General features: G+C 42.6%; 1 protein-coding gene and 1 long non-coding RNA gene across 2 annotated transcripts in view; both read right to left on the reverse strand.

Moving 5' to 3' along the window:
* Positions 1-485: 485 nt before the first annotated feature.
* LOC143820030 (uncharacterized) lies at positions 486-2,090 on the reverse strand. The gene is made up of 3 exons (XM_077302398.1): positions 1,344-2,090; positions 762-845; positions 486-583 (listed from the first exon to the last, which is right to left on the reverse strand). Exons 1-3 carry the CDS (start codon positions 1,963-1,965, stop codon positions 486-488), a joined length of 804 nt encoding a protein of 267 aa, XP_077158513.1. The 5' UTR covers positions 1,966-2,090.
* Positions 2,091-15,678: 13,588 nt separating this feature from the next.
* LOC143819945 (uncharacterized) overlaps positions 15,679-16,722 on the reverse strand; it is a 12,778-nt gene continuing 11,734 nt past the window's right edge. The window contains exon 4 of the long non-coding RNA XR_013225179.1: positions 15,679-16,097. This is a non-coding gene — a long non-coding RNA (uncharacterized LOC143819945). The remainder of the gene's footprint in view (positions 16,098-16,722) is intronic.

Below are 16,722 nucleotides of genomic sequence, written 5' to 3' on the forward strand. Positions count from 1 at the left end.
CTGGGTGGTGAGCCAGCTGGCTCGTCGTCTTCAGAAAGGACCTCTGTTGGCATAAAAAAGAGAAAAAGAACTGTTAGTAACAACGAGACAGTCAAAACCCACCCTGGTGCACATGGTGGCCTTTCTTGGTCACATATTGTTAAACCAAGACTCAGAACAATGCCAGGGGAGCACACGGTTATTGTTTGTTTGCCCATGGTGGCCTGTCTTGGTTACATGTTAAACCAAGACTCAGAACAATGCCAGGGGAGCACACGGTTATTGTTTGTTTGCCCATGGTGGCCTGTCTTGGTTACATGTTAAACCAAGACTCAGAACAATGCCAGGGGAGCACACGGTTATTGTTTGTTTGCCCATGGTGGCCTGTCTTGGTTACATGTTAAACCAAGACTCAGAACAATGCCAGGGGAGCACAAAAATGAAAAGGAAGCACACAGTTATTGCACACAGACATTGTCCTGCAGCCATGGCTCGAAAGGAACAGTTCATGCACGCTCACCATCTTGTATGTGTATCCGCCTGTGCAGGGCAGGAGGTCCAGCCACCCCACGCTCCTCCTCCTCCTGTGTCCCGGGTATGAAATCTGAAAAAAGGGAACAAAGAACATGATTAAGGACCAAAGTGTGGCAAAGCAAGCTTCAAACCCTAAAGCAGCAACGTTGAGGGACTATCTTCTGTCTCTTGGCAGTGCTGCTGCCCTGCACAAACAGAAAAGCACAAAGCAGTTAAACCCCCCCCCCCTTATTGCAACTGATACTTACCAACATTTGTGGATGCCCCAGAATCACTGTCCTCTGCTACTGCTGCAGGGGACTCTAGGACCACCGTCCCAGGCATCTGTGTCTCTGTGGACAAGAGCAGAAAATAGTGAAAAAGGAGCAAGCATACAACCTGAACCACACAGCAAGCTCCCAAAGAAGTGGCTAGAGCACTGCAGAAGGCCTATGGCTGAGGCATGCAACAAAACTGTTTGGGTTGTTGTTTAAACACAACCGTTTTAAAAAGCCACCCAAAGCAATCCACAAACATCCAAGCATAGCATGCGTTGCAACGAACACAAGGCATACAATGGTGAAAAAGGAGCAAGCACACAACCTGAACCACACATCAAGGTCCCAAAGTAGTGGCTAGAGCGCTGCAGAAGGCCTATGGCTGAGGCATGCTGCAAAACTGTTTGGGTAGTTGTTTAAACACAACCGTTTTAAAAAGCCACCCAAAGCAATCCACATCCTATCATATTATGCGTAGCAACGAACACACGAGAAAACGATCCCCAAACGTCAGAACACACATTTGCTCAATATAAAAACAATAAAATACAAAATAAAAAGAAAATTACTTACCGGAGGCAAGGGGCGTTTGGTCAGGAACCTCCTCCGGCTCCCCAGGAGCGATGGCCATCAGGTCCACCGTGACCAATTCCGCTGGTCGTTGCTGGACGGGGGGTGGAGGCCGAAAGCTGGACGAGGTTCCCTCGCCGGGATCCTCCTCAGCGGGTGGTTCCTCGACCGGGGCAGCCGGCTTCCGAACCACCTTAAGGCTCCTCCCGACGCGCTTCGGCCTGCCGGCTCCTTCCCCGTCTCCGTACAGCTGGCGCTGCTCCTCGAAGTAGGGGCAGGTAACCTTTTCGTTGCCGGAACCCTTATTATGGTTCACGGCACGCATGTACTCTGCCCTCATTGTTTTGGTCTTCGACCGGCATTCAAGGCCGGTCCTGTTGTGGCCCAGGGCACGCATCTTAATGGCCACTTGTTCGAAGACCTCCCTATTCCTGTGGGAGGACTGGAACGCGTCCTGGATTTTCTCCTCCGAGAAAATCCCGATCAGGTCCCTGATCTCCGCGTCCCTCCAAGTTGGGCCACGGCCGGTTGCAGGGACGGACGAGGCTTGAGAAGAGGATTCCATGTTGCTTTCGCTAGTAGCTGAGCAAAATGGTGGTGCGAGGTGCAGGGTGCAACGGATCATATACCTTCCCGCACACAAAGACAAAGGGACTAGCCGGCTCCTGATTGGTAGAGGGCAGTAGGGGACACGCGCATTGGCCACATTAGGTCACATGTCACGTTCAAAACTCCTCGCGCGGGAACAGGATCTGCTCCTAATGGACAGATTAGCGCCTTTTGTTTGACTTCTCGCATGCGCTGATTCGTCCACACGCGGGAAGAGCAGTTTGAACATGCAGCGGGAGCCATTTTAGTGAGATGTCCGCCATTACAAAAACGCATGCCGGTGTAAAACCGAGAGCAATTGCAGTGGTACGCGACAGTTCCCCAATAATATTCACCAACCAAAGCATAAATCAATGACATGTAACTGGCGAACGTTCGTTGGCACGCTCAGCGGACAGTTTTTTAAAATGAACGGCGGACGGCGACTCCGCTTGCCGGAGGTCTAGCCGCCGATGGAAGGGGTTGTCCGCACCCAAGCACAACCACGCACCCGGAACCACACAAAGACCCACTACACATAAACCGCCCCTCATGCTAGAATCATTTCTATTGAACCCCTGTAAGCTAAACTGGAGACTGCGAGCGGCGAACGTTCGTTGGCACGCTCAGCTGAAAGTTTTTTTAAAATGAACGGCGGACGGCGACTCCGCTTGCCGGAGGTCTAGCCGCCGATGGAAGGGGTTGTCCGCACCCAAGCACAACCACGCACCCGGAACCACACAAAGACCCACTACACATAAACCGCCCCTCTTGAAATCACCTCGAATCATATCTATTGAACCCCAGTAATCTAAACAGGAGCCTGCGAGCGGCGAACGTTCGTTGGCACGCTCAGAGGAAAGTTTTTAAAAATGATCCCCGTACGTTGACTCCGCTAGTACTGGCCTACGGTAGACGGGGTTTTAAGCTATGGGCAAATGTTTGGAACGTGACGGTGTGTGCCACTGTGCTTTTGGAAAACTATTGTGGTGTCCGGGCAGAATTTAAGAAAGTGATCGTGCTTGAAAGCCAGTCGCTGTCTCGTTGCCTCGTAGATCCCCGCTCGCTCGGAGAAAAAAGATGGCGGACAGTTCGCCGGAAGTTAGGAGGAAAGGCTCGGGAGGAGGGACTTTGAAGAAACCGCAACAATGGTAACGCACAAGTCTGTGGCGCTACTGTTGCAGATTGGTTGCAGGAGTGTATCGCTATCCGGAGGGTGAATCCAGTTTTCTGGATTCCCCTAGAAGCGCTACAACGAAGCGCTTTTTGCGGGTCGGTTGCAGGACTGTTGCAGATTGTGTACGACGTCGTGGGTTATGGCAAATTTGTAGCGTTTCCAATTGGCAACCATCCTGCTACTTTGAAGCCGTGCGTAATGGCCCTTTGTTAAAAAATTGTTTTCGCAAAATGTTATACCTGACAGTTTTATAAATAAGGTCAAAGCCCCCTTTCTCCAGAGCATACTACAAACCATGAATAGGGCTGACAAAGGGAAAAGGTAACTGTTGCTTTGTACTGACATTAGTGGAATCAACCCATGGGAAGCAGCTCTTTTTTGAGAACTCAAAGCATTGTGCATTTATCCCTTAGGAGAATTTCCATCTGTTTTAATGTATACAGGAAGCTCTTAGATTTCACTGGAAATCTGCTTTATGTGCCTCCTGACTATTCTTTAAGGGTTAAGGGATCTCAAATCAAGTCACTGGACAGCAGAAAACAGAGCGGAGGAGGAAGTTACAGGTCTGCTTTGATTGTAGATGGCCAAAGGGCTGTAGTTTAGCTATCATTGCACCAAGACTCAGGAAACATAAAGGACCGATAGTATTCCTTCTGGCCGTATGAAGCTGACTCCTCAAGCTGCATTTTACATGCCGCATTTTACAGGTGACCATCCCAGGGACTTGGAGTTATATGGCAGCTGCACATTTCCTGTGGCAACTCAATTTGAGTTTTGGAAACAGATGCATATTTCCTCTCTCGCACACTCACACATACATATTCGCTTGATCTAAACATTCTCTAAAATTTCTTGAACAAACAGCTTAGTCATATGAACAACATGGACCAACAGCTCCAAGACCTCAGGAAAAAAACCTACTCTTCTTGTTTTTGAAATCTTGGGAGAGCCCCTTGAAGTGTTATGAGGGAAATATGTCACTGAAGATACCATACCAAAACAGCTCTGCTGGCCATACAGATGGCATCTACCACTGCCCCCCTCTACTCTGAAGGCATGCAAGGGTCTTTACATCGATGAACAGCAGGGATGCCAGTCCCCAAGTGGGACCTGGAGTTACAGCTCATCTCCAGCCTAAAGAGATCAGTTCTCCTGGAGGGTGGACTCCATAGCATTATGGAGTTGCTCCCTGTCCCAAATCCCACCCATTCCTGGCTCCACCCCAAAGTCTCCAGCTATTTCCCAACCCAGAGCAGAGCTGACAAGCCTATTATACAGTAGGGCCTTGAGTGATCTATTTTAGATGAAAAATGAATTTGTATAGCATTATATATTGTTGCATGTAGTGGTAAACACCATAAAGAGTTTTTTTTTCAATGTAGCAGGGACTTGTTCTAGTGATGTACCACAAGTCCAGGCTCTCCATTGTTTGTCCACTATCCCTGCATGTTTACAAGACACCATCACTCACAACATGGTGTTTATGTCAGTCCTGAAACAAAGGAATGAAGGTATGTAGTGGAGCAGAGATCATCCGGTTTGCATAGAAACTGCTGACAGGCTCTTCACTTTCCTTCGGTGATGTCACAAATGCAAGATAACCTTTTGAAATAATCCAGTTCGCTGTGCATCCCTTGGTTGGGCAGAATCAACTCATGAAAGGACAGAAAAGGTACTGCAGGAGTAGTGATGGCATTGTAGAAGGAGCTGCCAAGGGAAACGGTTGCTGGGAGAGTGGGGGCGGGGGGAGAGAGATTGACATTAAAAAGAAGCTACTGACTCAAAGTGTTTTGCAGGGGAAATCACTCCCCGCCCCCTGCCCCTAAAAAGGTTACTTTCCTCTTAAAAAAGAAAAAAAAACTGAGGGAAATTCAGTGCTGTTCTCATTTGAATATGCCACTGAAATTTGTCACTGTTAATTCTCTCCACCAGACACTTTGTTCTCGTTTTGTTTTCAGCACATGACTAGAAGTCATCGTTATTCCTCAGCAAAAGAAATCCAGCTTGGCATGTAATTATTTTTCTTTGCACCTGTTCATTCAGATGTATTCTTTCTCATCAGTGGAGATTGGCTTAAAAGCGTGGCTCTTGTCAATTAGTGGCTGAAATGTTTTGTTACTTCATTTACTTTGCTCTATCAGTGTTGGGTTTGTCTCACATCCCTCGGACTCCTCCATCCTTCCAATGCCATGATTTGTCATATTATTTCTCTCCGTCTCTCTCTTTCTCTCTCTCTTTCTCTGCATCTCACTCTGTCTTACTTTTTAAAGGGTAGGCTGTTGTGGGAAAGCAGCAGAGATAAAAGAAACAGCACATGCTGAGAGCATAATTGTGTGCTCTAAGTTTTCCATTTTAATGTAAATAATAAGGATATGACATGTGTGGTCAAACCATCATCTATGACAGATCCCTGAATGCTACACTTCATTCCTCCTATAGGCACTATCCGATTTATCTGATGCTGTCAGGATCCCGTGGGACTTCAACATTCTAATCAGATGAGCTGTATGGTGGCTTATTTTGTTTAAATGTGATTGAGTGCTTTTTCTGGATTTTCTCAAGGGACCTGAAGAGTTCCAGCCAGAATCTTCCTAAGCCTGGCTTGGCACTTCATTTGAAAACTTATCCTCAGCCACCTCACAGGGTCTATTTCGAGCTGTTTCTCATTGAACCTGGATAAAGACCATTTACACAGATGTTTCCTGGTGGTAGTCATGCAACTCTGATTGATTTCTCACCCCCTTTCAGTTCTGACTGAGGAGAATCAAAGTCAGTTTGCTAGCTTCTACCTCTTCACTACCCTTCTGTCTGTCTCCTCTTCTTAGTCAGATTTGAAGGGTCAATCACTTTTTACGTTATGTTTGCTCAACCAACTCAAGATCCTTGATTATGGGAAGAGGGTATAATTTAAAAAATGGGAGTGATGTGTACCATGGTGGTGCTGCATAAATAATTCTGAAAATATTTAGTTATTTCTAAAGCAGTGCTTATGGCTATGCATAGCTGGCAGAACAAGATACAATGGTGAAGCAGCCTAGGGTTGGCTTGATCTCCCTTCAACATAGAGAGCCCAGTGCTGGCTTAGAGATCAGTGTTGAACTAGAACCTGGAAAAAAAAAAAGGTTGAAATATTCACTCTGCTTTGAAGGTGACCTTGGACAGAGGATGAGCCAAAAATTTAAGAAGAAAGAAGGCGCTGAAGTGGCCGATCGCTCCCGGCACAACGAGCACTGTGCTGTGTGTGTGTGGGGGGGAGGCACACCAGGGCCCGCGCCTCCCCCCCCCCCCCATGGCCTGGTACTGAGGGCTTCATGGCTTGGTAACAGGCCGTGGCCCGGGGGTTGGGGAACACTGCCCTAAGTGATCCGTCCTTCCTGCCCAGTATTTGGTCATTTTTATGCATGTGTATTTCATTCTGCTGTATGTATGTTTGAACTTGTTTCAATTGCTTGGCGCATTTTTGCTTGTTTGGAATGGTTTTTAAGACATGTCTTTTATTGTGTGTATTTTTAACCTGTCTGCTACCTTGGTGGCCCTGATAAATGTAAAAGGGCAGGGTATATTTTTTAAAAATAAATAAACACGTGGTGGAAAAAATGTTCAGCTTTTAAAAACAAATCTAGTCTAATACAGACTACTCAGCCTCGGCCTGATTCTATTTCCATTGAAACCAATGGAAAATATTTTCACAGACTTGGCTAGGATCAACCCCATGGTTATTATAAGCTTAAGCCTGATGTCAAATACATTTCATAATCTGTCTTCCATTAGCAAAGTTGTAGGAACCTCACTTAGAAGAATACGTCTCAGGATATTTACCAGCATATTTCTCTGTCCCACGTGCATGTGCATAAAAACACACACCATATGTAGCTTGAGAAAAAAATTATTTGTTAAAACTGATCAGTTCTGGATCATATTCCTTGCTAAAAGGTGAAAGAGTTTTCACACATGAACACCCAAATGGAAACATGATGGTTTGTATAATTGCAGCTGCACTTCCAAAGGAGTTTGTTATTCTCTCATCCTTTAAAAATGTATATTTACAAGACTTCATTTTCTGGAAAAGGGAATTGTGGTCTGAACTGTATTTTTCCTCCCTCCCTCTTTTTTTAGAAAATAATTCTGGTTCAAATGTAAATATACTCCCCAAATCTAAGAGAGTCTGGTCTCTAATAACTGCTACTAACATAAGCCTCAGGAAAATCCCTGTGATAATCCATCTTCCATGTGTAGGATCATTATTAGGTTTTATAACTAAGCGTATGTCCTAAACATATTTATCAAGCCCTGTCCTTAGTTCAGTCACTACGAAGAATTATCTATGATATCAGTCAGTGTTCTTTTAAAGTCTGTGGAGAACATCTTATTTAAAGGGGTCAACTCTTATGTTTCTTTTTATTAGGAAATGCTTTTCTTTGTCCCCCAATTTCATTCCTTTCAGCAGCAGCTGAATGGTTGGCAGTCTATAAAATCATTTCCATTGACTCAGTGCTTTGCACAATTAGGTGTGAATATAAGCTCAGCATCCTGAATGTGCTAATTTGTTTATTCCACACCTTTGTTTGCATTAGAGGCTGAGTCTTTGAAGTACAATCAGAGGATGGATGCCAAATTCCCTTCCAAACGATTTTCTGTGTGAAGCCATTCCAAATGAACCAGCACATGAGCCAGAATCCCATATCGCCTCCTTGGAGTTTGAATTGTTTGGGTTCCCCTCCACCACTTTTAAATATTAGCATATAGGGAATCTCCCTTAGCTGCTTCCACATCACACTACCTGATTCCATTGATATCCTGCTGCTTGCTTCCTATCTTAGGCTAGAACGGTACATTATAAGTGCATCTCAAAACAGCGTCCTTTCTCTTTCCCATAACATTGACTAGGAGAGTAATAAGTGTGAAGAAGAAGAGACACCGTGTATGGTCCTGATCAATCCAGCTGAAAAAGTGTACAATAGAGCTGGAAGAGCAATGGCAAAAATAATCAAGGTTTCAAGAAAAAGACAGCTCAGGAAGGAGGAGATGATTGTTTATAAAACAATGTTCATTCATGGTAAGCCAATGACTGGTTCTGAGGAACAAACAAAATAAAACACTTCATAAATTACTTCTGGAATCCAACATAGTTAACTTATGGAATCTGTTGTCAGAAGATGTGATGATGGCTATTGGCTTAGACAAGTCTTTTTCAACTTTTTGACCATGGAGTTACCGCTGAAATATTTTTCAAGCTTCAAGTTGCCAGGAAGTGATGTAAACTAGGTGTGCCTCACTGCTATACCCCCCCCCAGAAGTGAGGGGAGTCTCACCAGGGCTCCTGCCCTTCCTACCCCTCCAGGCCCGTTATTGGCTACTTTGGGAGAGGGTGGATCAATCAGCTCAAATAAGGGTAGATTTTTTAAAAATTAAAACCCCTTTTTATCTGGGTTATCCCCAACCACCTTTTTGAAAAAAAAATCCATGCCATAGTACCAATGAGGGGCCTTCTTTCAAAATGATAGCTGGGGATAACCCAGAGAAAAAGGGGTTTAAAGGGGTTTAAACCACATTCAGCCTTTCATACAGCTGATCATTCCCTTTTTAATCTTATGTTTTATCTTGGATTTGGCTGAATACTTTCTTTGTTTCCTTCATATTTCCATGTTCTTTCTCTGTATCCATGAATGGAATCTCATCATCATTCTCTTTTCCAGATGGAGTTTCCCAAGATCATCTTTTCTATTTATTCCTATTTTCTTGTCCTATTGTTACCTCAACAAGCAACTATGAGGAGAGGAAGTGGAATGGTGTAGCCTGGTCTCATTAGATCTGGGCTGCTAAGCAGGGTCAATATTTAAAAGGGAGACCACCACAGAAGCCTTTGGAAAGAAAGCCAATGGTGAACCATCTTCTTGCTTGCCTTGACAAGTCCTTGCTGGGGTTGCCGTAAGTTGGCTTGCAACTTGAAAGCACTTTACAAAACAGACACATGCAACTATGTTGGTTTTTATACTGATGACCTACAGACCTAATTTTCTTCTATTTTGTTTTTGTGTATTGGCTTTTCTTGTCACTATTGCTGGCTGCACCACTTTTTGGTCATCAGCTGGGTTGTCACCAATATGCAGATGACACCCAGCTCTTCCTCCTCATGGATGACCACCTTGATTCTCCCCCAAAATCCTAACCCAGATGCCTGGAAGCAGTGACAAGGTGGTTCAAACAGAGTTATCTGAAACTCAAGCCTTCAAAGATGGAGATTCTGTGGCAGGGTAGGAAGGGACCGAGGAAGCACACCTACCCACCTACCCTGGAATGAATGCAGCTGTCAGTAGCTCACTCCGCCATAATCTTTGGTGTGATCCTTGATGCCTCCCTCTCCATGAAGTCACAGTTCATGACAGTAGCATGACTGGCCTTTTACTACTAACGTCAAACCAAGTTACTAGAGCCCTACTTGCCCCCAGAATACCTAGCCACAGTGATCCATGAAATGGTCACCTCTAGACTAGACTTCTGGAACTCACTCTACTTGGGTCTTCCCTTAACCTTGATCTGGACACTGCAACTGCTCCAAAATGCTACAGCTAGGATCCTCACAAATACACCATGGAGATCCCACATCTGGTCCACACTTCAACAACTCCACTGCCTCCCAGATGAATTCCAAATCAGGCTTAAGGTTTTGGTAATCACCTTCAAGGCCATATGCAGTCTGGGCCCAATGTACCTGAGAGACCATCTCCCTGCTTATTTCCTCCAAAGAGCCCTATGCTCTGCCACTGCCAACTGGCTGGTAATCCCTTGGCCCCAAAGAAGCACGCTGGACCTCATCCAGGGCCAGAGCATCTCGGCCCTGGCCCTCACCTGGTGGAATGAGCTCTCCAAAGAGATCAGGGCCCTTCCTGAACTACCACAATTTTGAAGGGCATATAAAAGGGAGCTCCTCCACCAGGCATTTGGTTGAGATGGGCCAATTCAACAACATCTGTTGATCCCCTAAACACCTCCTCCATGATCTAAGCCATGCTGACCTCCCACAGGTTCTTGTTAAAAGTTGGGAGTTGTTGTCATACTGTGACTCTGTCATAGTATTTTATTATAAGCTGTTATGTTCAATTTTGGAACTACTGTTACTATCAATAGATTTTGATGTATACCCATGATGTTTTATGTAAACTACTCTGAGCCTTATGGGAGGGCAGTATAGAAATGTAATTAATTAATTAATTAAATGTCAAAATAGAGTTCATGAACTTCTTTGCATTGACGCCCCCCCCCCCATTTGAAGGCTTCTATACTTCTTACCCAAGTATTGTATATCCTTACTCTCTCTGTTTTTCTTATTTTATTCAAGCTCACACAAATTTTTGCCACTGCCAGTTTGTAAGTACAGCTCAAGTGCACTCTTCCTTCACTCTCTCAGTCACAGAGACTTTGGTTTCTTCTTTGGTCCTTTCCTGACATAATTACTGTAATTCTATTTTTTCTGGTTTGTCTCTACAGTTTAACCCTCTCTCCTATACTTAACCCCGCTGTGTTTTTCCTGTGTCCTCTTTTGTACAGTTTCTTCTGAGTTACCCTCTCTTTGCTGGCTCCTGGCTGAAGCCCATTTAAGTTATTTTTGTTTGCCTCCTTTCTGTTTGCTTTACTTCTTCTCTGTCTCCTATTTGTCTCTGTTTTTGCCAGTACACTCCTCTCATCCATGCCTGGGGATGTCAGCCTCCAGGTAGGACTTGGGGATCCCTTGGAACTATAGCTCAACTCCAGCCAACAGAGATCAGTCCCCTGGGAGAAAATGGCTGCTTTGGAGGGTGGATTCCATATCATTACACTCCACTGAGGCCCCTCCCACCCCAAATCCTGCCTAGTTCCAGCCCTACCTCCAAAGTTGTCAGGTATTTCCCAACCCATACCTGACAACCCTACACAGACTTGGTGTGGCACCTATTTCTTTGAAACATTTTAGTGTTCACCTTTCTCCTAAAACAGTTGGGATCCTAGGAAAAGTACAAGATAAAAGCAAAAATAACAATAAATGAACATCACATTTAAAGCAGAATTAAAATAATATATCAAACCAGCCAAACTGAAATATACACCCAGCCAAACACAGCTATACACGGTTTTACCACCAAAAGCCCTCTTAGTTTTATAACTCCCCAGGAGATTAGCAACTTGCTATTTCCTTACCTCCTCCATGCAGAGCCTAATTAAGATATGCTGTAGTGCTAAACCAGCATTTCCCACCCTGCCTGTGGGTTGGACCCCAAAAGTGGGTCAGAAAGCCTCTAAAAGTGGGTTGCAAGTCAACCTTTCCACATGCTTCTGACATAGTTGTAAGGATTTATAGAAATTCTGTATGCAAAACTATAATTCTGTGTGTGAAACTTTTGTGACTGTAGACAATAAATCCCCTTCATCAACACTTTTGACTTCATTTATTTTCATTCTATTCCCAGTAAAAATTGATCACTGACTTAGGGTTGAGAAATACTTGGAGACAAACATTAGATTTCTATTTTGCTACATAAATAATTCTTGCTGCTGTAGTCATATATTCAAACATCTCTTCCAAAACTGTTGGTAATTTGTCTAGCAATATTCCTAATAATATATTCTTGAGTTCCATGGGAAATTTTAATATATTTTGTACTTCCACATGTATTTCCTTCCAGTATCTTTTTTTGCGTTTTATAGGTCTACCACATATAACAAAAGGTTCCAACTACTTCTTGACATTTCCAAAATTCTCTTTAATCGTCGCTATCCATTTTCTCAGTATACTGATCCAGCATCGCTTCTTTGACGTTCTTAAATCACATAACTGTTATTTATGTCATTCACATAGAAATTGTCACTATTTATCTTGGTCCATATTTCTAGAGATGTTACAATCATTAAGAATTGTCTGCATGGGGGTAAGAAAATACAATCATTTGCCCCACCCCACTCCCCTCACCCTATGACACCCCAGTAATCTCTTTAAAGTGGCCATCACACATCACTTTCAGTTATTAGCTTTAAAAAAAGGGAGCACACAGAAATGGCTTTTCCTTTCACAGACAGTCAAAATATGAATGCAAGAGTGAATAGAAAATTAAGACATGTGGATGTGATAATGGGTTCTGAGTGTGCACTGAATTTTAGTTCTGGGAAAGTACTCTTGGAAGTAAGTAAATGGTTCAGGGACTGGAGCCATATATCAGTGTTATTGTGTTGTTTAATATTTTAACAAACAGTTTCAAGTGTTGTTAATCAAACTTCTGATGTAGAGAAAATATGGCACTTCATCAATATTGAATTATGCTGCTTAGCAAAGCAGTCGAGCCAAGTCAAATGCTCCTTCCTGCCTTAATCATGATACTACTGTCAAGTTACTTCCTGGTAGATCAATCCTATACAGTGTTAAAGCTTTCTAAGTCTGTTGAAGACAATGTGTTTAGAAAAGTATAAATCTGTCTGGGATTGCACCGCCAAACCACTCACTCTTTATGTCCAATCTAATAATTAAATGTCACGATGATAAGGGTGTTGGTTGGAGTTTGACAATGAAAATGGGAAGGCTGTAAAGGATGGCTATTGTGTGACCCCAAAGGGTCATCAGTGATTGTAGGAATTTTTGGAGAGGGAAACAAGACACCAGAATTATGTCCCTTCTACCTTTCTGCTCCCATAAGGGCCACCAAGGCAGCTGTAACAAATTAAAACATATGTAATAAAATCACATTATAAAACCATTAAAACCAATCTTGAGCTAAGATAGGCGATCTGGAATTTCTGGTGTTGAACAGAATATATACACAGTGCACTTTCCACAAACCTGGGGATTGGATAAATCATTAGGATATAGTTATCCCTGGAGGCAAGTAGGAATGAGAAGAACATCCCAAGAGTGCCTTTCTATGTCAAATAAGGTATAGAATCCAATATATTCAAAAAAATCAAACAGGCAGATTCCTTCACATAATTGCTATAGATGATAACAGTGCTATTAACTCCACCATTTTTGTGACTGGAAGTTTGCCCAGAATGTCAAACACAACCACATTCAGTTCTAAAATTAAAAAAAAATAAGACCTTCATTAAAGGTAAAGGTAAAGGTATCCCTTGTGCAAGCACCAAGTCATGTCTGACCCTTGGGGTGATGCCCTCTAGCGTTTTCTTGACAGACTCAATACGGGGTGGTTTGCTAGTGCCTTCCCCAGTCATTACCGTTTACCCCCCAGCAAGCTGGGTACTCATTTTACAGGATGGAAGGCTGAGTCAACCTTGAACCAGCTGCTGTGATTGAACTCCCAGCCTCATGGGCAGAGCTTTCAGGCTGTATGTCTGCTGCCTTACCACTCTGCGCCACAAGAGGCTGAAGACCTTCATTAATCAGTGGTTATTAGCCTTGATTAGCAATCTTTATTGGACTTGAATACCTATTGATGTGGGGGGAAAAGAAGAGCTGTCAGAGGAAATTGCACTGCAACATGGAGTTAATCTTGCTGAGTTAATCTTGCTCCTCGGTTAATCTTGCTGAGTTAATCTTGCTCCTCGGTTATTCAATCCGTATTTAAATAATCTGAAGAATAATTTCTTAGATCTAGGTTTTCATTCTCTCTCACTGAACAATCAAAGCATAGCCATTCTGTTGTATACAGACAATACAACAGAATTGATCCTACTGAGATCAATTATTGACCTCAGAAAAACTTTTCTAACTATAATCAGTAGGAGAAACCTTCTATAAACTATAATAAAACTAAAGTTTTGATATTTCATCCTGTCCAGCACTTACATCATTGGAACACAGATGGATGACCCATGAAATAGATCTCCCAGTATCATTATCTGGGGATCCTATTTCTTTCTTTCTCATGGCAACCCCATATCTCCTGTTCCACCAAACTGGCAATTCAGTCAGCTGTGACCGTATCACTGGAATTGGACATATTTACATGCTCAATGAGTCTATTCTCCAATTACACTTGGGCTGTCCTTCCATCAGTAAATGCCACCATATTTTCATAAGTTGATGGTTCTGAAGCTGTGGTAAGCCTTTATATTGTCATGTATGGACTCCTTACCTTCTGCCATGTTAAATGGGAGATGTTAACACCTTATTCAGATAGGATCAGCCAATGTGCCACAAGGAGGATGGAGAGTATAGCTCACATTGACTTTGATTGCCCTCTGAGAGCAGAAGCTAGGAATAGATTCCTCTTGCCCCTTTTTCTTCTATTTCTGATGCTTGTGTGACTGTCTTATGAGGATTAATTTAATTAATTATCTTATGAGGGTTAATTGCATTAATTAATTTCAATCTTGGTTGCTTTTGTTTTGTTTTGTTTGTTTGTTTTAGCTGTTAAATTGCAGCTGATATATGGAAACATTCAGTAGTGGTTTGCCATTCTCTGCCTCTCCGTAGCAACCCAGGATTTTCTTGGTGTCAGAGAAAATTAGCCATGAAATAGAGGAAGTAAATAAAACATTATCTCCCTCTACTATAGAACTTGCGGATACCTAATGAACTGATAAGCAGTTGGTTCAGATGAAAATGAAATACTACTTGTGCAAATTCATAGAAGATCATCCAGCAATGGCTATTAGCCACCCATCCATGTTTAGAGGCAGTAATGTCTGAACAGCAGTACAGGGACACAACAACAGGAGAAGATTTTGGCCTTCCTATACTGATGGTAGGCCTCCCTGAAGCATTTGATTGGCTGCTGTGTGAAACAAGATACTGGAACAAATGGACCATTGAGATCTGACCCAAGATTAATTTTTATTTTAGAATCCAATTCTACATGTGAAAAGTGTGTTTGAATTAATCTTCTGAAAATACATTTATGACTCTTGGCCAAGATTGTGCAACATATTTTGTATTTCCTTTTCCCCCTTTTATTTAATTACTTCATTTATTATCTACTTTTTTCACTAAGAATCAAATGTGATTGCAGGATTAGAAAATGTTGCAATAGAACAGCGTAATGCGTCCCTGCAAGCGGTGCAATAAAAATGGTGCAGTGCTACGAATGACGCAAACAACGAAAACTGGATTACAAAACTAGAAAACAAACCAATATAACCAGCAGAATACATATAATAAACAATGTGATAATAAAAGAGAACTACCTAAAATTTTCAGATATTATGGTAAGAATTGTGTTCAAATGATAAACATGCCCCTTGAGCTATTTTGGTTTATCACAACCCTGTTCCCTTTATTTAAACAAATAAACCTGGAAAAAATAGGCTCACAATATGCCACAATTGCAACCCCATTTTAAAGGACAACCAGAACTGCAGAAACTGAATGGGCTCAGGTGTACAGTAATCAACTCTGATATTGTCTCCACATGGTCTGCAGGTGCACAAAAGCCCCAAAGATGAGTCAGGCAAGGATAAGTGAACCAGCCAGTGGGCTTTTCAAGTCTCATTTGCATTAAGTTTATCTTCCAACATTAAAAATAAGCACAGAGGAGACAAAAATGTATTACTTCCTATCAATTCAAAACATTTCATAAAACATTCTAGTACGACATTCAGAAATGTCAACTGGCGTGTAAGGATTCTAGAAAGAAAAGATGGAGCAGGAGAGTTGTTTTACTACATTTTTAATAGGGGTTATGCAAACGCACTGACATACATTTTCTTATTAAAATGAGATTTTTGACAAGCTTTGTTATGGATGGCTAGGAGAGAGTGGAGAGAGCATATTTCACATATAAAATAATTGCAGGGATAACTCCATTTTTGTGGCTTTCTGCATAATTTAAATGTTGTTGATTTTATGTTACATTCTTGTGTAATAACCCACTTCCCAAGTTGTCTGTGATTCCTGGAAAAGTCACTTGTAGTTATTTTTGATGTGGCATATTCATGCTTCTGTGTGAATTACTTCTTCCAGACTGGTATTTCATTTAAATACCAATAGGTAGAAAGGGAAAGGGAGGACGGACGATATAGTCTTTTGCAAGTAAATTGCAGATCTCATTCCAATAACAGCTTAATCACATCTGAAAAATAGAATCATTTAGAAAGACAATTGTGCTTTGTACTTCAATAAAACAGCATGGATGTTGTCATAAAAACATACCACAATATTACCCCATTTATTTGACTTTTCCTTCCATATGGGTAGTACAGCAGGCACCTAGAAGGAACCAAGGCATCATTGTAGACAGGCCCATTAAGCTAGTGTTTCTTCACAGAATGAATATTGGTCATCACACCCATCCCAACCAGGGCTGAATCTGCATGGAGCTTTTATTGCAATTTCAGATCGATTAAATCCCTCTCGTCTGCACTGAAATTGATTTCCATTTTGATTTTGGTTGATGGAAATTTTCCATCTGCAACCTTCATGCCTCGACCCGCATTGACCCTACCTTTTGACTGGAATATTAGAGAGCGCTTATTTTCCGGGATATCCAACTAAAGCACTCCGGGAGCCCAACAGATTAAAGTGTAGATGTCCGTGGCTTTGGATTAACCGGCACGCCTCCCCTTCCCCCCCATGTTTTCAATGCTGACGTAACATGTTTGTCTCTTGCTGATTGGTCAAGTCGCCCCAGAGTTTCCAATGCTGACGTAGTGTGGTTCTCTCTTGCTGAGTTGCGGACTCAAAAGAAAGGGCTATCC

This window comes from Paroedura picta, chromosome 10 (assembly GCF_049243985.1).
Source record: "Paroedura picta isolate Pp20150507F chromosome 10, Ppicta_v3.0, whole genome shotgun sequence".
NCBI lineage: Eukaryota > Metazoa > Chordata > Lepidosauria > Squamata > Gekkonidae > Paroedura > Paroedura picta.